Source organism: Bos taurus, chromosome 1 (assembly GCF_002263795.3).
Source record: "Bos taurus isolate L1 Dominette 01449 registration number 42190680 breed Hereford chromosome 1, ARS-UCD2.0, whole genome shotgun sequence".
NCBI classification, from domain to species: domain Eukaryota; kingdom Metazoa; phylum Chordata; class Mammalia; order Artiodactyla; family Bovidae; genus Bos; species Bos taurus.
The window spans coordinates 58,444,841-58,465,341 of NC_037328.1; the positions used below are offsets into that span (position 1 = coordinate 58,444,841).

A 20,501-nucleotide genomic window follows, 5' to 3' on the forward strand; every position below is an offset into this window, starting at 1 on the left:
ACTCTGGAGAAAAAGAGAGTCTTTTTCCAGATTACTGTCTTAACACTACAACCTCTCATACTACCACAAGTGATGTTTACTGTTTTATCCATATTAATGGACATTCCTTTTTTTTTTTTTTGCTGTAAGAAATAGTGCTGTAATAGATATTTTGTTAGTAGATAAAGTAACTTCCTGAAAATTAAAGAGGTAAGTCAAACAGTATGTACATTTTGAATTTCGGTGGGTATTGCCAAATCATTCTTGCATTTAGGGAGGCTCTGAAGGTCAGATTTGTCTTCAGTATTTGGCCAGAATCTGCCGTTTAGCTTGAGTCTTTGGGAAGCTGAATAGCTAAATGCCTTTAACATTTTTAGCGTCCCGGAATTACATGTGACCTACCATCATGTAGTGGCATAGGTTACCATCATATCTAATCAGTATAACAGTGTCAGTAGGAGAACAAGGTCTGACAAATGTCGTGACTTGTTACTCTCGAAGAATGGTAAGTGTTGTAAATATAATTTAAAGTGCTATTTATGTGTCTCATACATTGAAATTCTATCAGTTGAAGTTTGAATGTAAATTATTAAAAGAAAGGCATACTACAGTTGTTAATAATTGTGAAAGTTGCTGATTTTATGTACCAAAACAATTTTGTTAGAGCTCTCAAATAAAACCTAGGGCATCAGATTGCCAATTTAATATGAACACTGAGAGTGTGATAACTAGCTAAGTGTAAGAGTAACTGTATCTTTTCTTGTGAAAAATGGACTAACTGGACTCTATAAGTCCCAGTCCTTGGTTTAGGCAGTGAGAGACTTTATTAAGATGAGTTACAATATCCACAGATTATTATGAATATAACATGCTTCTCTTCAGTGTCCTCTTTCATTTGTTTCAAGAAGGAGAAAAATACGTCTTATTAATCCAAGGAATAGGCTAAGTGACACAAGACTCTTTAGTATGATCCAGAGTAAACACTTAAGATACAGGATGCTCAAGTCCCAACTTGGCACACCTACAGTGCTTGAATAGATTAATAGTACCTTCTATTGTTATTTGTGCGTGTTTTAAATATGATCTCATCCTCACCCAAAGATACTGTTGGGTAAGGAGAGTGGGGGAAACACTTATAAACAGGCGAAGATAAACAGACTATTAATTCTTTATTGTAAACGATTTTGTAAACTTTATTGTAAATTATTTCTATCTCAGAGTAGAATAAAACAACAGATGATAACTCCCTCCACTTTCACTCTCCAAATGAGTTATTGCATTATAGCAACTTTGATATCCAAAATACTAGAGTTTAGCCTGAGTTTTAGAAGACAGACCCTTCTATGCCTCACGGCTTAATAGTTCAACATAGGATTCTTTTCCTAAATCCTCACCAAAGATACTGTCATTAAGCTTTGATCTGAAACATAAATGAGTAAGTACTTTAGAGGCATTTCTGACTAATAAACTCCTGAGTTCTTAAGGGACTATGGAAAGTCCCATGATTTGCTAAACTCAAATGGACAAGTGAGTACCCACACAACCTTATCAGGAGCCACATAAGTTGGTTCAAAACAGACAAAAGCCCATTTGGTTGTTTCCAGCTGTCCCATCTACAATATTCCCAGGGTTAAGGTTCTCTTATTAGTATAGGCCATATGGCCTTTAATTACTGTTAGCTAACAAATAAAAACAAAAGTGAATACAATGTATTCTGTGTAAGCATTATGCCCTTACAGGAGTCATATTGTCAATACTTTGTGCTTTTATTTTTTTTTAAGTGTTACTGAGGTATAATTGACATAATTGCATGTATTTCAAATGTACTGTTTGACATTTTGGTATATGTATACAGCCATGAAACTGTCACTACAATCAGTGTAGTGAACATGTTCATCACCTTCAAAAGAAATTTCCTCCTGCCTGTTGGTGATCTCTCCCTTCCATACCTCCCCGCTGCTTGTCCACAAGGACCACTGATCTCTTTTCTATCACTGTGGGTTAGTTCTGCCTGTTTTATAGGCTTCAGTGATTCATTTCTTTTTTTTTTTCTTTTGGTCTGTGCTGGGTCTTCATCGCTGCATGAGCTTTTCTCTAGTTGCGGAGAGCCAGGGCTTCTCTCTAGTTGCTTTGGGCAGACTTCTCTGCTGTGGCTTCTCTCGTTGCACAGCACAGGCTATTGGGTGCGAAGGCTTCAGAAGTTGTGGCTCTTGGGCTCTAGAGCACAGGCTCAGCAGTTGTGGCACACAGGCTTAGTTGCTCCACAGCATGTAGGATCTTCCTGGACCAGGAATCAAACCGGTGTCTCCTGCATTGGCAGGTGAATTCTTTACCACTGAGCCACCAAGGAGGCCCGATTCATTTTTTTTTTTTAATTATTGAGTATTCACTGTATTGGGCTTCCCTGGTAGTTAAGCTGGTATAGAATCCGCCTGCAATGCAGGAGACCCTGGTTCAATTCCTGGATCAGGAAGGTCCCCTGGAGAAGGGATAGGCTACCCACTCCAGTATTCTTGGGCTTCCATCTTGGGTCAACTGGTAAAGAATCTGCCTGCAATGCGGGAGACCAGGGTTTGATCCCTGGTTGGGAAGATCCTCTGGAGGAAGGCATGGCAACCCACTCTAGTATTCTTTTCTGGAGAATCCCCATGGACAGAGGAGCCTGGCTGGCTGCAGACCATGGGATCACAAAGAGCTGGACACAACTGAGTGACTAAGCACACAGCACAGCACGTTCACTGTATTCACAGGTGATTCAGAAAGAATCACCTGGTAAAGAATCCACCTGCCAGTGCAGGAGACACAGGAGACGTGCATTTGGTCAGGGACAGGAAGAAACCCTGGAGATGGGAGTGGCAACCCAATCCAGGCTTGCCTGGGAAATCCCACGGACTGAGGAGCCTGGTGGGCTACAGTCCATGGGGTCTGAAAAAAGTCAGACACGACTTAGCAACTAAATAGCAACAACAACATTCAGTGTATAACACAAATGCCGTAATTTGTTTATCCTTTCACTTGTTAATGGATATTTGGGTTGTGTTTCTGCTTTCTGGCCATTGTGAATACAGTGACTATGAGCTTCCATGTAAAAGTCTTTGTTTGTTCACGAGCTTTTATTTTTCATGGGTAAATGCCAAGGATAGAAAGACTAGGTCATATGATAGGTGTATGCTTAGGTCTGTAAGAAACTGCCAAATTGCTTTTCATAGTGGTTGTACATTTTACATTCCTAGCAGCAGTACATGAAAGTTCTAGTTCTGCATCCTTACCAACACTTCCTGTGGTCAGTCTTTTAAAATTTTAGCCATCCTGCTAGATGGCATTTCGTTGTTATTTCCTTTGCATTTTCCTAGTATTAAGCATATTTTCATGTATTTATTTGCCGCTCATATATTTTCTTTGTGCAGTATATCTTCAGATCTTTTGCCCATCATTTTAATTGTGAGTTTTCTTACTGAGTTTTAGGAGTTCTTTTTATGGCCTAGGTATGAGTCCTCTATCAGATTTATGCTTTGCAAATATTTTCTCCCAGTCTGTAACTTGTCTTTCAGTTCTAACAACTTTTCTTGAAGAGCAGGCGTTTGTTACTTTCATGAAATACAATTTACCAATTTGTTCTTGTATGGGTTTTGCTTTCAGTGTTGTAGCCAGTAAATCTACCTAATCCAAGGTCACAAAGGAAGTAGTTTAAGGTTTTACATTTCAATCTGCCATACATTTTTAGTTTATTTTTGCTTATGGCACAAGGTATGGTTTGAAGTATCCTGTTTTTGCATTTACACATTGATTTGTTTTACCACCACTTGTTAAAAAACTATACTTTCTCCACTGAATTGCCTTTCCACTTTCATCACAAGTCAGTTGTCCATTTCTGTGTGTAGTTGTATAGCCTTTTTGAGCTCATATTTGTTTCTAAAATTTTAAATAGTAATGCCAGGCAAAATAGTGGGGATAAAATTGTATCTATTCTTTGTAGAATTATTTGGTGTTCTAGAGTTTATAGCATCAAACAAAGTAACCACCTAAAGCTGTAACATTTTAAACTTTTAATAAACATTTTTGTTCTTTTACATCAGAAAGTCATTCTAGTTCTGTCACGGTGATATTTGGCTTCAGCTTTGGCCTCAGGTAAATACTGATTTTTAAAACCTTGGCCATTGAGCATTAGGCCAAAATGTGTATGCAGTGCCTTTTAAAGGAGATGTATCACTTTTCATTCAGTGAATGTGGGTGGCTATTTCCCACACACCTTTGCCAGTACTGTCTCTGAACAGTATTTAGTAATTGCCTTCTATGTGCTTTACTATCTAACTGGGGTACTCAGTGAACAAAGGAGACGTGGTCTCTGTTTTCCTCAGACTTCCGGTCTGGCAGTAGGGAGATCCAAGAACAATTCTGTTCACAGATTTTTAATTACAGCAGTGGCAAGTGCTTCAGAAGAGCAGTACTGAAGGCTGGGGCACATACCATGGGAAACTGGAGGTAAATTCCTTAGCAAACCATACTGTTGAAAGCATCCATCGTATCTTTAAATCCAGACTATGTTTTTTCACCTCTATTAAGCCGGGTTCTTTTCCTGTTTTATCCTCAGTTTATGCTTTCGGTCATATTTTAATTGCAGAGATTTTATGAATTCTTAAGTTGGAGGTTAATCAATTTAGGGTGATGTGCTTAGTCTGTCTGTTGTGTCCGACTCTAGCCCGCCAGGCTCCTCTGTCCATGGGATTCTCCAGGCAAGAATACTGGAGTAGGATTACCTGGTATTACTATTTAATACTATGCCCTCCTCCAAGGGATCTTCCCAACCCAGGAATCAAACCCAGGTCTCCCACATTGCAGGCAGATTCTTTACCGTCTGAGCCACCAGGGAAGCCCAGTTACTTGCTTCCTTGTAAACACTGAGTTTTAATGAGTCTTTGGATAGTTTGTAAATCTTCTTCCATCTCACCCATGAAATAAATGCCAGGACAGATCAATTTGAATATGTAATCATGATTTCATAACACATGTGTAGTAGCATTTTTATTGCAGTACTGCTGATGCTGACTCCTCCTGTGTATGTCATTCTCAAACACATGCATTGCTTATATTTGGCTTGCTTATGATATGTTTTCTTGGCAGAGCAATCAAGGGAATTTCTCATTAACATTCAGAAAAGTTGGTATCACAATAATTTTAGGCAGTTTTTAAGAGAAGTTTCTAGGTGTTTTGAGCAATAGTTTTTTTTTTTTTTAAGTAGTTATAAAATTTCTGGGTTGACTGCTTTTGAAAGGGATAGTTGTCATGCAAGACTGTTTGAATTAAAAAAAAATTAATTAAAGGCACTTCTTAGGCAGTGTATCTGAGAAAATCTATCCAAAACCTGAAGAGCCATCGCAGTACTCGGAACCCACAAAAGTTAAGAATCCATTCAGAAGAGTTTGCTACGGAGAGCCCTTGGCACTGTGAGCTTGGAGTTTAAACCATTTAACCCAAGAAATTTCATTATTATTATTAAATACTTCTGGGAAGGAGGACTTTGAAATACACTAATACTTCATTTTTTATCATTATTGGATTTTAAAAGTAGTTCTAGTCGTTCACTTTTGTAGTATTAAACACATAGGGAATTCCCTGGTGGTTCATTGGTTAGGATGCCACGCTCTCACTGCTGAGTGCCCTGGCTTCAGCCCCTGGTCAGGAAACTAAGATCCTATAAGCCAGGCAGTGCAGCACCAAAAATAAACAAACACACACATATAGATAAATCCTTATCTACATAGCAAAGATATTTCGAGAAGTACAGTTTACAAATAAAAAGGTTTGAACATTTTTAAAGGCCTTGTTACGTATTGCCAAATTGCTTCCGACATTTCTTACAAAATAATAAACCCAAGTTGACCTTTGATGGTTGTAGGTCATTTTAATTGCCATTAACAATTCATAAAGTCTTGTCTACTTTTTCCCTTTTTTGCGTTTTTTTTTTCTTTTTTCTTGTCTATTTTCTGTTTATTCTTAGAGTGTAGCTCTTTAATGATTTGTCACTTTAAATCTACAGTAGTCGAAAATATTAGTAATAACTTTTAGTAAAGAGTTGGACACAACTGAGCGACTTCACTTTATATACTTTATAATTTTTAATTATACATAAATTGAGTCAGTAAGACTATACAAAGTTCACTTGCAGTGTGTAGAATCTTGTAGACTGTTTCTAGCATATAGAGATCTTATTTTTCTATTTCTTAGGTCTTTATTCCAATGAAGGTTGGCAAGTCTGACCTCTTTATATATAAACATTATTGTGCTATATTTAGTTCTGCTGCTGCTACTAAGTTGCTTCAGTCGTGTCTGACTCTGTGCGACCCCATAGACGGCAGCCCACCAGGCTTCCCCGTCCCTGGGATTCTCCAGGCAAGAACACTGGAGTGGGTTGCCATTTCCTTCTCCAGTGCATGAAAGTGAGAAGTGAAAGTGAAGTTGCTCAGTGGTGTCCGACTCTTAGAGACTCCATGGACTGCAGCCCACCAGGTTCCTCCATCCATGGGATTTTCCAGGCAAGAGTACTGGAGTGGGGTGCCATTGCCTTCTCCGAATTTAGTTCTAATACCATATATTATCATTCCTAGGACATATTCCCCCCACCCATATCTTACAGTTTTGAAATTAGTGTCTGTCCTGCAGTTTTTGATGTGCCATAGTTTAATATGTAGGGTTTTAGTAGTTCTTGAATATATTATAATTGATGGTGTCTTAGATTAGATGAAATATGGTATTACTTCTAGGCAAGAATGTGTGTGTAAGAACTGCCCTTATGAGACAGCAGCCTAAGAGTATTAGTATGGATCCTTAGTTGGTTGCCTTACCTTGGCTTCACCTAGTCAGTGAGTTGTGAATGAACATATATTAGCAAAATGAAAAAAATAAAAATAGCAAAAAATGGGAAGCTGTAAAAAATACAAGTAACAAAAAGTGGACTACTGTAGTTTAAAGAAGATTGTTAAACTGTGGTATACATTTAATGGAATATTACACAGTTTAAAATGATACTTATTAACAATATGTAAAGTTGTATTATAGTATTGATTATAGTTATGTAAAAAAATGGAGAGGAAATAAGATCAGGGTCAACAGTATTCAAGTTGTGAGGATTTTCTTTAGGTATTTTTTAAGCTATAAGTATATTGCTTCTGGAAATAAAGGAAAAGTACATAATAAATGGGCTTCCCTGGTGTCTCAGTGGTAAAGAACCCACCTGCCAATGCAAGAGACCAGAGTTTGATCCCTAGGTTGGGAAGATTCTCTGGAGAAGGAAATGGCAACCCACTCCAGCATTCTTGCCCTGGAAATCCCATGGACAGAGGAGCCTGCGGGCTATGGTCCAAAGAGTCGAACACGATTTAATGACTAAACAACAGCAACGACATAATAAATGCTTGTTTTCTTTACTGTTTGTATCATTTAGCTATCTTTTCAGCTGTTTACATTCTTGGTAAGTTAAGGTATGAAATGAGTGATGTTTTTTTCTTTGTAACTTGAAACCAAGAAATATTCTAAAAGTTCACTTAGAAGCCTTATGGGATATTAATGTTAGCTTCACTATAACTTTTAACTGTTTAGTAAGTTTTATTTTAGAAATAAGAATAAGAGGAATTTCTCAGGTATTGTTTAGATAACTTTTTTATTCCAAATTTATGACAACCGATTAACCAGAAATTTTCTACTACTATTTCCTGTAGCAAAATTGTGTTGGGTCTGTTTTCATTAGTATTGTTATTTCCAAATATGCCCATTTACTTTGCAGTTTTTTTTTTTTACTGTTATTTATGTTTGTGTTATAAACCTAGGCTTTAATATAGCATTATGCATTATTCTTTAGAAGATGGATATTCTAGGAACAGTTGCTTTTCGGTTGTTCTACTTGCTCTTTAGTTTATGAATGGTCTGTTCTGTCATGTCTTTTTCATCTCCCTTTTGCTATTCTAATATAGAGTTCGTTAATAATGGAAAAGAGGCATCCCAGGCTGTTCTTTAAGGTGAAAGTATTAGTCACTCTGCTGCTGCTGCTGCTAAGTCACTTCAGTCGTGTCCGACTCTGTGCAACCCCACAGATGGCAGCCCACCAGGCGCCTCTGTCCCTGGGATTCTCCAGCCAAGAATACTGGAGTGGGTTGCCATTTCCTTCTCCAATGCATGCTAAGTCGCTTCAGTTGTGTCTGACTCTGTGCGACCCCATGGACAGCAGCCCACCAGGCTCCTCTGTCCATGGGATTCTCTAGGCAAGAATACTGGCGTGGGTTGCCATTTCCTTCTCCAATTAGTCATTCAGTTGTGTCCAACTCTGTGTGACCCCATGGTCTGTAGCTTGCCAAGCTCCTCTGTCCATGGGATTCTCCAGGTAAGAATACTGGAGTGGGTTGCCATGCCCTCCTCTGGGGATCTTCCCAACCCAGGGATTGAACCCAGGTCTCCTGCATTGCAGGCAAATTCTTTACCGACTGAGCCACCAGAGAAGCCTATTTTTTTAAGGTAATAAAGGTTAAAGTTACTGGCTAAAATAAGGTCTTTTGAATTATTTGGTAGTAATCTCCAGTCCGTAGCTCTCATCTTGAGTGGGTTGCTGAAGTCTCAAAACCTGTTTTCCTAATCAAACAATACCTGCCTCCTACAACTGTTGTTAAGGGTTAAATGAAATGTGTTTCTTTTTTAGCACAATGTCTGGAGTGTGATATGTGCATAACAAGTAGTAGTTTATATGTGTTTTTAATTTCAGAACATTTAATTGAGTTACTGATGTGCAATGTGGAGGGAAGGGAGGGGAAAAAAAATGATAAATATACTCCTTGAAGGCAGGCAATCTGTTTGTATGACAGTTTTACCATTGGTCATAGGATTCTAACCTATAAATTCATACCATAGAACTTATACACTAAATACAGTATTCTGTTATTCTGGTTAATACAGAATATCACACTCAGCCCAATTTTATTTGTAAAATTTTGAAGTGAAAGGAATCTGTGATTATTTCTAGAAATGCTATAAAGGTTGTTTATGGATAAGCTTGTCATCAAACCATAAACATATGTAGTGGATACATTTTGAATTCTCCATCCAGCTACTTGTCCACTGGAGCTTTTACCGTTTCTATTTCTTATACAGGGTTCGTTGTATTTTGGTAATTGGAGGGATGTATGTGTTTGTGCACTCAAAAGATTTCACTGTGGTAGGAAGAACTCGTTCCCAATTCTGTTAGTCCAGTTTGCCATCTGTGATCATTCTGTACTTCTCTATTCTGATTCCCACTTGTGCCTGCACATTTCCTGTAATCCATCTCACTAATTTTTATAAGCTAGTTACATAATGACCTTATATTTGCCTTTATTCTTAACCTTTTGGCCTATTTTTTTAAAAAATAGCACATTGAAATGTATATATCGTATAAAAATATTTATTCTTGAAACCCTCTCCTTTCTGTTATGTTGTTAGATTTAGTGGACCAAGAAAGAAAACAAGGACCTAGATGCTCTCTGCCTTTTAGTTTTGCCGTTCTTAGCAAGGCGGACTGTCTGCTTAAATTTGCTTCCTTCAAGGTCCGAAAAGGGCTGCCTATCCCATACAGGTGACCAGAGTGGGCTGCCATATTCCAAGGGAGTAAGTGTTTCTCATGGCCTATGTCTTTTAAAAGAACAAAGAAATCAGAAATCATTCCCAGAAGGTCCCCAGTAGACTTTGCCCTACCTCTTACTGGTGAGAACATTGTTTCATGCTCGTTTCCAAACCAGTCATTGCCAAGGATACTGGAATAATACCTTGATATTTAAGGTTTTGCTATCACAAGATAAAAAGGGGGAACTAATGTGGCAATAGTAACCTGCCACATAAGCCTTTCTAATGGCACTGTTCAGTAGGTAGGTTAAATAAAATGAATAGAAAGGTGCTTCACAAAATTAATTTTTGTACTATATAAATATAAGGTAATATTATTAGCTGGAATTGTACCAGTTCTGCAAGCATGAAAATATTAAACAGGATCTTGATGCCTTGTCCCAGGAAGATAGACTGTGTATGAAAATAAGTATTTGCTTTTCTTCATCTTCAAAAAGAAATAATCTTCAATCAGTTGGGTAGAATGTATTTTTCTAAGTGTTACACTATTAATGAAGTACCCCAGTATCAGTGAAGGATTTTGTATATAAATAAAATATTGCCTTGGAACCTTGATATTATCTTTTACATAACACTTCACTCTTGCCCCCAGTACCTGTATCATCCAAGACTGGTACTAAAACCATTTCTGGGATAATGAAGTCACTCAGTGTTGTGTATTAACCAGCAGCAATTTGTAAGGCATCTTGTGAGACAGAAGGAAGGGAACGGGCCTCTGGTGTCGTGATTTGCCACTGCAGTGTTCTGCAGTGTAGGAGGGAGGCTGATGACTCATTATGTCGGATGGTTGCCTGTGCTAGCTGGATTTTTCCCTGTCTACAGCATGACTTTTTTTTTTTAATCTTTCACCAATACGGGGGAGGGGTACTGTTTCAGTTTGTGGCTATTAGAATATTGGTTTTAATTGCATTTGCTTTTTATCCTTAAAACAGGAGTCCAACAGCTAAAGTCATTGTTTAGAATATAATCATTGAGTTTATTCTCTGTGAGCGCAGGCACATAACCACATTGTTTTCACGAAAGCAACAGTTTTTAAAGTAAATATCACACTTTTATTTTTTAAACAATTGAAAGCAACAGTAATAATTGCATACTGTATTAGAAAGGAGTTATGACAGCATATAAAACTTGATGTAGCATTAAATTGCATCATAATTGCTTGGATCTTATGGTGATTTGGCATAAGATTAATTTACAGTATAATCTAACTTGCAGTATAGTTTGCTTATGGCAAAGTTGAACTGTTTTGGGAGATTTTTATCTTAAAACGTCTTTAAAAGCCCATGCTTTTTTACAGAAAGACATAAGCATTCAGTAGTGAAGCAGATTTTAGTGGAGTTTTTAATTTTCACTCTTTTCATAGATAATAATGATGGGTGATTAATGGATACAAATTAGTATGTTATATGGCCATGTTTATTAAACTGCTATGTGCTTTGCCCTATTCAGTGATGAAGTCAATATGTCTGCCTAATTTATCATTTTTATTTTATTTGTGGAAAGGAAGTACTTCTATCTTTTTCTTGTAAAACATACATGTATATCATGAAGGAGAGGGCAAAACTTGTTTGGATTAAGAGGATATACAAGAGCATACAAAGAATTTCCCCGATTACAGTTGACTGCTGTAATATCCTATTATCTGTCAAGATTCTGGAGAAATGGTGGGAGGATATTTATTTATTTAGTGTTTACTTGTTTTTCTGCAGTTGGGGTACTTTGGTGAAAAAGCTTTAGAATTATAGTCTCTATCTATCTGTATGTATGTGTATCCTTACATCAGCTGCAGAATTACAAATTTTAATGTTCAGGAGAGTCTATTACCTTGGACTAAGCCTCTTGGAAAACCTATATGCAGGTCAGGAAGCAACAGTTAGAACTGGACATGGAGCAACAGACTAGTTCCAAACAGGAAAAGGAGTACATCAAGCTGTATATTGTCACCCTGCTTATTTAACTTATATGCAGAGTACATCATGAGAAACACTGGGCTGGAAGAAGCACAAGCTGAAATCAAGATTGCCGGGAGAAGTATCAATAACCTCAGATATGCAGATGACATCACCCTTATGGCAGAAAATGAAGAGGAACTAAAAAGCCTCTTGATGAGAGTGAAAGAGGAGAGTGAAAAAGTTGGCTTAAAGCTCAACATTCAGAAAACTAAGATCATGGCATCTGATCCCATCTCTTCATGGCAGATAGATGGGCAAACAGTGGAAACAGTGTCAGGCTTTATTTTTTGGGGCTCCAAAATCACTGCAAATGGTGATTGCAGCCATGAAATTAAAAGACACTTACTCCTTGGAAGGAAAGTTATGACCAACCTAGGTAGCATATTGAAAAGCAGAGACATTACTTTGCCAACAAAGGTTCGTCTAGTCAAGGCTATGGTTTTTCAAGTAGTCATGTATGGATGTGAGAGTTGGACTGTGAAGAAGGCTGAGCGCCGAAGAATTGATGCTTTTGAACTGTGGTGTTGGAGAAGACTCTTGAGAGTCCCTTGGACTGCAAGGAGATCCAACCAGTCCATTCTGAAGGAGATCAGCCCTGGGATTTCTTTGGAAGGAATGATGCTAAAGCTGAAACTCCAGTACTTTGGCCACCTCATGCCAAGAGTTGACTCATTGGAAAAGACTCTGATGCTGGGAGGGATTGGGGGCAAGAGGAGAAGGGGATGACAGAGGATGAGATGGCTGGATGGCATCACCGACTCGATGGACGTGAGTTTGAGTGAACTCCGGGAGTTGTTGATAGACAGGGAGGCCTGGCATGCTGCGATTCATGGGGTCGCAAAGAGTCGGACACGACTGAGCAACTGAACTGAATCCTTGAAAGTTTCTCCAAGTGCTTAACTGTTAAGAGGTTGGAGCCTGAAACTTCTGGAGCAAGGAAACATTTTCCAGTATCAGCAAATAGTACCTTAGACTTTTCCCCTGTGACTACTGGTGCTGGGCTCTATCTAAGGTTTATGTTGGAGGAGGAGGAGCAAGTTCCTTTTAGAAACTAAGACTTCGGTTGTATGGAAACCTGAACTCTATACTAATTGCTTGACTTAACCTGAGAACTGTCATATGGGCCCTGCTTTCTAAATCCACTTTCGTATTGTTTTTTCCATTTCAAGAAAACAAGCCAAAAATTGTAGTGCTTCAAGTGTGAGTCTTAAACTTCAGTTATCCAGGGACCAATTATTCAGCTTACTCATTGTTTAAATATTTGGGTTCTCTTAAATCAGATGTCTAGAAGGAAGTCTGGTGCATAAGGCAGCCACCTGTCTGTATCCGTGACTCTACATGTGTCTTATTAATCTTTCTTCATTTGCTTTGTTTTTAAGGTTACACATTTGAGAACTCAGACAGTATTGGTATTTTTTCAGTCTGACTTATTTCATTAAGAATAATATCCTCTAGGCTCAGTGGCAAGATTTTCTTCTTTCTTATGGCTGAGGAAACTGGTAGGGCTTCCCAGGGAGCTCAGTGGTAGAGAATCTGCCTGCCAGTGCAGGAGATGCAGGTTCATCCCTTGGAAAAGGAAATGGCAAGACCACTCCAGTATTCTTGCTAGGGTAATCCCATGGACAGAGTAGCCTAGCAGGCTACAGTCCATGGGGTCACAAAAGTCAGACAGGACTTAACAACTGAAAAACAACAATGTTCAATTATTTATGCGTACGCTGCCTTCTTTACCCATTCATCTATTAATGGGCACTTAGGTTGATTCCGTATCTTGGCTGTTGTAAACACTGATTTGTTTAAAAATAGGATCATCTTAATTTGATATAATATTAATCAGATGAATGCAAATTTGTGGATCTGGTAAAAAGTGTACCTAAGAAAATACATAGAATTATCACCTAAGACTTGATTTTCTTATTAGTTTGATGTCAGTGTTCTTAATGCCTGCTGTCTTTGGCGTAAATTAAACAACATATGCCTAAAACTAAAGTTGAAAACTAGAGAATCATCAGTTTCCTATGGTGGCTAGAATTATCCAACTGAGTAATAAATCCACAAGGCAGCTGAATCATGAACAGACTCATTTGATTTCCACAAATGACTGCTCATACATTTCGAGGTTCTCATTGTTTAAAGGGAAAAGTTGTAAATACCTATATTTTAAAAATCAGAACAGATACCATTATTGCCTCATAAACATTTCAGAACACCTTCGTGACCCCTAGGAGATTTGAAGCACCTGTAAGAAAGTTCTACTGTATGCTCTAATGTCTCCTTAATCATCTTTCAAGTTTCAGTTTATTATCCTCTAAGTCATCTTGTCCTGCCCAAGTTTAGGTTAGATCCTCTGCTTTATACACTTCTAAATCTCTCTGTGTTGCTCCTATGAGAGTACCTTTGTCAACTTAATATAACTATGTTTGCTTTTATCCCACCAGGCTAGAAACTCCTTGGGGAAGAGATTGTGTCTTACTCCATTGTATTTTCAATCTGTAATCTGCACTTGGCATATCAGATCAGATCAGATCAGTCGCTCAGTCATGTCCGACTCTTTGCGACCCCATGAATCACAGCACGCCAGGCCTCCCTGTCCATCACCAACTCCCGGAGTTCACTGAGACTCACGTCCATCGAGTCACTGATGCCATCCAGCCATCTCATCCTCTGTCATCCCCTTCTCCTCTTGCCCCCAATCCCTCCCAGCATCAGAGTCTTTTCCAATGAGTCAACTCTTTGCATGAGGTGCCCAAAGTACTGGAGTTCCAGCTTTAGCATCATTCCTTCCAAAGAAATCCCAGGGCTGATCTCCTTCAGAATGGACTGGTTGGATCTCCTTGCAGTCCAAGGGACTCTCCAGAGTCTTCTCCATCACCACAGTTCAAAAGCATCAATTCTTCGGCGCTCAGCCTTCTTCACAGTCCAACTCTCTCATCCATACATGACCACAGGAAAAACCATAGCCTTGACTAGACGAACCTTTGTTGGCAAGGTAATGTCTCTGCTTTTGAATATGCTATCTAGGTTGGTCATAACTTTCCTTCCAAGGAGTAAGCGTCTTTTAATTTCATGGCTGCAGTCACCATCTGTAGTGATTTTGGAGCCCAGAAAAATAAAGTCTGACACTGTTTCCACTGTTTCCCATCTCTTTCCCATGAAGTGGTAGGATCGGATGCCATGATCTTCGTTTTCTGAATGTTGAGCTTTAAGCCAACTTTTTCACTCTCCACTTTCACTTTCATCAAGAGGCTTTTTAGTTCTTCTTCACTTTCTGCCATAACAGTAGTGTCATCTGCATATCTGAGGTTATTGATATTTCTCCTGGCAGTCTTGATTCCAGCTTGTGTTTCTTCCAGTCCAGCGTTTCTCATGATGTACTCTGCATAGAAGTTCAATAAACAGGGTGACAATATACAGCCTTGACGAACTCTTTTTCCTATTTGGAACCAGTCTGTTGTTCCATGTCCAGTTCTAACTGTTGCTTCCTGATCTGCATACAGATTTCTCAAGAGGCAGATCAGGTGGTCTGGTATTCCCATCTCTTGAAGAATTTTCCACAGTTTATTGTGATCCACACAGTCAAAGGCTTTGGCATAGTCAGTAAGTAGAAATAGATGCTTTTCTGGAAGTTTCTTGATTTTTCCATGATCCAGCAGATGTTGGCAATTTGATCTGTGGTTCCTGTGCCTTTTCTGAAACGAGCTTGAACATCTGGAAGTTCACAATTCAATTAGGCAATATTAACTTACACTAACAGAATAGAGTTAGTAGTCATCAGTATTTTCTCTTATGCTTACTGTTTGGTGCTTCACAGCAATCCCAGCAGATTTTACAAATGAGTCTCAAAAGGTTGAAAGAATTTGATTTACTTGAGGGCACAGTTTTTAACTTCAAACTCAATTTGTCTGACTCAAAGCCTTGGTCTTTGTTTCTCAATAAAAAGAAGCAACCAGAATAGATAAAGTGGTACTCTTGAAGAGTTACTCATATGACATTTAGAATATAGTTTTTAGTTTTATTTGTTCTGTTTTAAAAGAAACATTGACATTGTAAAATACTTGAGAACAGGGTATAGCCTCAGGGGAGAAGGAGCTGAAAAAGGCTGTCCTTTCAGGGACAGTTGAAGACACTAAAGAGAATTTCCTAGGAGAGGGAGTATACTCTGTGTGGCTACAGTAGTTGGAAGAAACAGGGCCAGAGGGTACAAGTTATGAGAAAGTGTTAATAGATTTAGGTTGGATACAAAGCAACTCTCTTAGAGAAGATTTTTAAAAATAGAATAGTGTTTTAAAAATTGAAGCCCTTTTTAAATAATAGGTATTATTTATGAGAGTTTTGTAAGCATTTTACATCTCACAAGGAACATTTTTTACAAAACTGTAATTTAGTCATAAGCCCAGGGTAGGGGATACGTCAAGGGAAGATACAAAGAGATTCTGATTTGTCCAAGATCTCCTGCCGCGTGTCACTGGTAGAATTAGGATCTTTCCTAAGCGTGACTCAGTATTTCATGCTATTTCCACTTTAAAAGGCAGATGACCATGTATCATAGGAAATAACCATATTTGAGGAAGAAGTTAGACTGTATTGTTATAAATTTCTCTTCTGACTTTGAAAATCTTTGATGTTCTGTAGATTAAAATTTGACTTCCTTTGCTTGTTCACTACTTCAAAGCCTTTGCCTAACCCATCTCCCAAATAAATGCTTATCTTTAAACTTTGTTTTTCTCTTATCTAAGTAGTTTCTAGAAAAACTTCCGTCTTTTAAAATTTAATTCTAGGCTTTTGCAGTCCCATTCCTCCTTACTCAACAATCCCTTCTGTATCTTTAGGAGGCTGGAAAATCCTAACAAACCAGTTTCCCCTTTTCTTTACTTCCTCCCTCAACTTCCCTTCCTCCAATATAACTTTCCTATAGAATCCAAAATCCTTGATTCTTTTATGCTGACATATGTGACTATAATAAATATTTTTTCATGATTTCCAATGACTTATGCACTAACTTCATCTTTGCCAATAAATGACCAAAGTGATGATAGTCTCTTATCTATCACCATCTTTTATCGTCTTTAAGGTATTGGTACTTATCTTGCCCCTTTGCTCATATCCTTCTCACTTGGAAGGTCTCCTTTATTGCCATGTGGTTTTGATCTTTGTTTTTACTCTTGCTTATTTCTTTAATCACTCTTTAATTCTTCCCTGTTAGCTCTGTCCACCATCCCCTTTCTGAAAGCACCAAGAGTATCAAACCAGAATTCCACTGTTAATGACTTTACTGTTACACTCCCCTCCCAAATTGCTTGACACCTTGGTTTGTTGTTCTTGTTCATTTGCTCTGTCATGTCTAACTGTTTGCAACCCCATGGACTGCAACACGGCAGGCTTCCCTGTCCTTCACCATCTCCCAGAGCTTGCTCAAACTCATGTCCATTGAGTTGGTGATACCATCCAGCCATCTAGCCCTCTGTCATCCCCTTCTCCTCCTGCCTTCAGTCTTTCCCAGCATCAGGGTCTCTTCCAGTTCTTCGCATCAGGTGGCCAAAGTATTGGAGTTTCAGCTTCAGCATCAGTCCTTCCAATGAATATTCAGGATTGATTTCCTTTAGGATTGACTGTTGATCTCCTTGCTGTCCAAGGGACTCTCAAGAGTCTTCTCCAACACCACAGTTCAAAAGCATCAATTCTTTGGTGCTCAGCCTTCTCTATGGTCCAACTCTCACATCCATACATGACTACTAGAAAAACCAGTAACTTTGACTAGACAAACCTTTGTCGGCAAAGTAATGTCTCTGCTTTGGTCCATCTTGGTTGAAAGTGGAAGTTACTCAGTCATGTCTGACTCTTTGCGTCCCCATGGACTATACAGACCATAGAATTCTCCGGGCCAGAATACTGGAGTGGATAGCCATTCCCTTCTCCAGGGGATCTTCCCAACCCAGGGATCGAACCCAGGTCTGCAGTGCAGGCGAATTCTTTACCAGCTGAGCTACCAGGAAAGCCACCTTGGTTAATGGATTACAGATCATGTTCCAAGAAATGTAGGATTCTGTAGTGATCCTTCAGTGGCTCCAGAAAGACTGGAAAACATTAGTCTACCCTGCCTGAATGAATCCCCGAGGCTCAGGGTTTGATTTTCCTCTCATTCTGTATTCTTTCTTTCTGGACTCAACTCAGCCTTGAAGCTTACTTTCCAATTACTGGTTCCTCCAACTCATCCCCATTGGTTTACACTTTTCCCACAACTGAATCAGTTTCTCCTCTGCTCCTTGTGTATTATCATTTGAACACTTAAGTAGTCTTGCTTTATGGTACAGTTGTTTACAGCTAGTGAAATCTCCTTTTATTCACAATCTTTATTCCCTAAGTTTAACACAGTACCTTTTCCTTGGTAAGAGCTTGGTAAACAGTTAATGAATTGAGTCCATTTGTTACCAAATTAAGTTGTATGTACCCTGCTCATGCTGTAGCCCCCTGAGGCCCTCTGCCTCCATGGGGAAGGTTTTTTTTTCCCCCCTTTCATGTTCCGGCAGCCAAAAAATGAAACCAAAGCGGAACGGAAGCAACACAATCTTTATTCAGTGGCCAGAGAATGGAGAAGTGGGAACTTAGTTCAGTAGTCAAATTGTCCCCTTAATGGCAAGAAGGATTTGCTTTTAAGGAATAAAGATAATAGGGAGAGGAGTAAGACTAATCATGGGGAAGTATATGCATTAGTTTTCTGGGAAAAAGGCAAGGTTTTCCTGGGAACAGACACCACCACCTTTCTGGCTTTTGGTCGGTGACTTCCCTTCATGGCTGCAGGTAGGAGTGTCATTTTGTACACCAATGTAGTAAAAAAAAATCACTGTAGAAAGAGATTTAGGGTCTTTTGAAGATCAGATTCATCACCATCTTGATTTCAGTTTTTTGATATCCAGTTTTTTGTTTTTCTCTCCCTATAGCTTCCTTTGTGTCCAGACCCTGTGATTAAAGATATGTTAGTTCCTGTTCAAGGGAGGGGTTGGTTGATTTTGAGCAAGGATCTGGTGACAGCTCTGGTAAAACATAGACGCAACCCATACTATTTCCAGAGCTTTTTAACTTCTCACCATGCCTGCTTCCCCTCTCCTCTTAATGTTAGATTGATTAAACATCATTCTTCTCGTAACAATCTTTGGTTGTTCCCTGTTGTTTGTAGGATAAAGTCCACTAGGCATTCATCTCTAGACCCACAAATTAATCTCCACCTTTGAATCCTTATTTCTCACTGTTGCAGTGCAGTTTTTTATTGCAGTCAGGCTGGTCCATGAACTCTCCTGAAATTTTTATTTCCCTTCTTTTGTTCTTGTTATTTCTCCACCTGGTATGCCTTTGCGAGCCTCCTTTTCCTTTGCTAATCTTTGAACTTTTAGTAAATAAATGCATATTATTTGGTACTTTATCATCTATTGATCTGTGACCTTTTCTTTAAGGTTGTTAGGAGACATTATGTAGCTTTTTATCTCTGCCTGTATTTTATTTCCTTTATTAAATTGTCTATAATAAGTTAGACCAGCAATTACAAGGAAACTTTGTGCTCTGGGATCTGTAACTAGTTTTCTACTTGGACTCAGTACACTGTTTGGGTCTTTCAGGTTGTGCATCTTAAACTAGATAAATTGAACTAAATTTCCTAAACTGTTCTGTGTTCTGCTAAAGGCGAGGGGTGGGGGGAGGTAGGGATGATCACAGAAACATTTTAAAGATAGATTATACGTTTAAACATTTTTTTTTAAACATAAGATATAATTTGTTAGATGGTAAAAAATAAAGTAGGGAAGGAGGGAGGTATGTTTCAATTTTAAATAGATGGGCAGATAGGCAAAAAGGCCTCTCAGAGTGTGGGATATTTGAGTGAAGACCTGCAGGAGGTATAGGAGCTGACATCCAGGTGAAGAGTACTCCAGACGAGGGGAATAGTGTGTACAAAGACCCGGAGACAGAATGTGCGTGTGTTTTGCGTAATAACAGAGTTCCATGTTTATGCAGCATGATAAAGGTAAGGAGTAGTTGGGGAAGTCAGAGAGCTAAATGGCAGGGCAAGATGTTGCAGGGCTAGAAAAGCCACTGGAAAGACATCACTTTCCTTGTTACAGTCCGTGGGATATTTTCTATGGAATACCTTGTGTAGGGATACAATTCTGAGTTTTAATAACTATAGACTATATAAAACTACAGTTTTAATAACTGTAGACTATCCGAGAATGAGGTAATTTTAACCAAATCTTAAGAATTTTATATTCTATTTTACTTTGAAGAAGTGGTAATAACTCAACTATACACCAGAGTTCACTACCTATATTGGTTCTTTTGCTTTAAAGTTTCTAATTATAACTTAATTTCTTTTTTATTATAGGTAAATTAACATGATGGATTTCTCCAAGCTCCCCAAAATACGTGATGAAGATAAAGAAAGCACGTTTGGTTATGTGCATGGGGTCTCAGGACCTGGTGAGTAATACATAATAATCATAATAGTAAAAATCCCTAATATCAGTTAATATCTTTTCAAGATGTTTTAGGCAGAAATACACAAGTTTCTCTTCACCTATGTAAATTCTGTCTTTAGAAGATTTCATACCTGCTGTAAGACTGAGGCAATACTTCCATCATAAGGGTTACTATAACATTTATTATCTAAATTCAATAATTACTATGTAAATGTATAGATAGTGTTACCTGTCTTAAATTTTTTTGTTGTTGTTAAATCTGAAGTTAAAAAGCTATAAAGTTTATAGGTTTTATTTTGTGATACCTAAATGTCTATTAATGTGATTTATATTTTAGTCATTGCTTTTAGAACATTTCTCGGAAATATCAACCATGGCTCTTTGCATGTATAAATCCTTCTGAGTGATGATTCAGATATCACGTAACTAGCTACCTGTAGCAAAATAGTCTTATGACATGATA

General features: G+C 38.3%; 1 protein-coding gene across 4 annotated transcripts in view; it reads left to right on the top strand.

Annotated features, from left to right (window-relative positions):
* The window catches only part of ATP6V1A (ATPase H+ transporting V1 subunit A), a 61,451-nt gene that overhangs the window by 10,247 nt on the left and 30,703 nt on the right, over positions 1–20,501 (top strand). For all 4 annotated transcript variants that reach the window (XM_059887661.1, XM_059887593.1, XM_015470992.3 and 1 more), the window contains 1 exon segment: positions 19,945–20,039. In XM_059887661.1, the coding sequence (XP_059743644.1) occupies positions 19,955–20,039 (85 nt within the window). In that variant the 5' untranslated portion in view covers positions 19,945–19,954.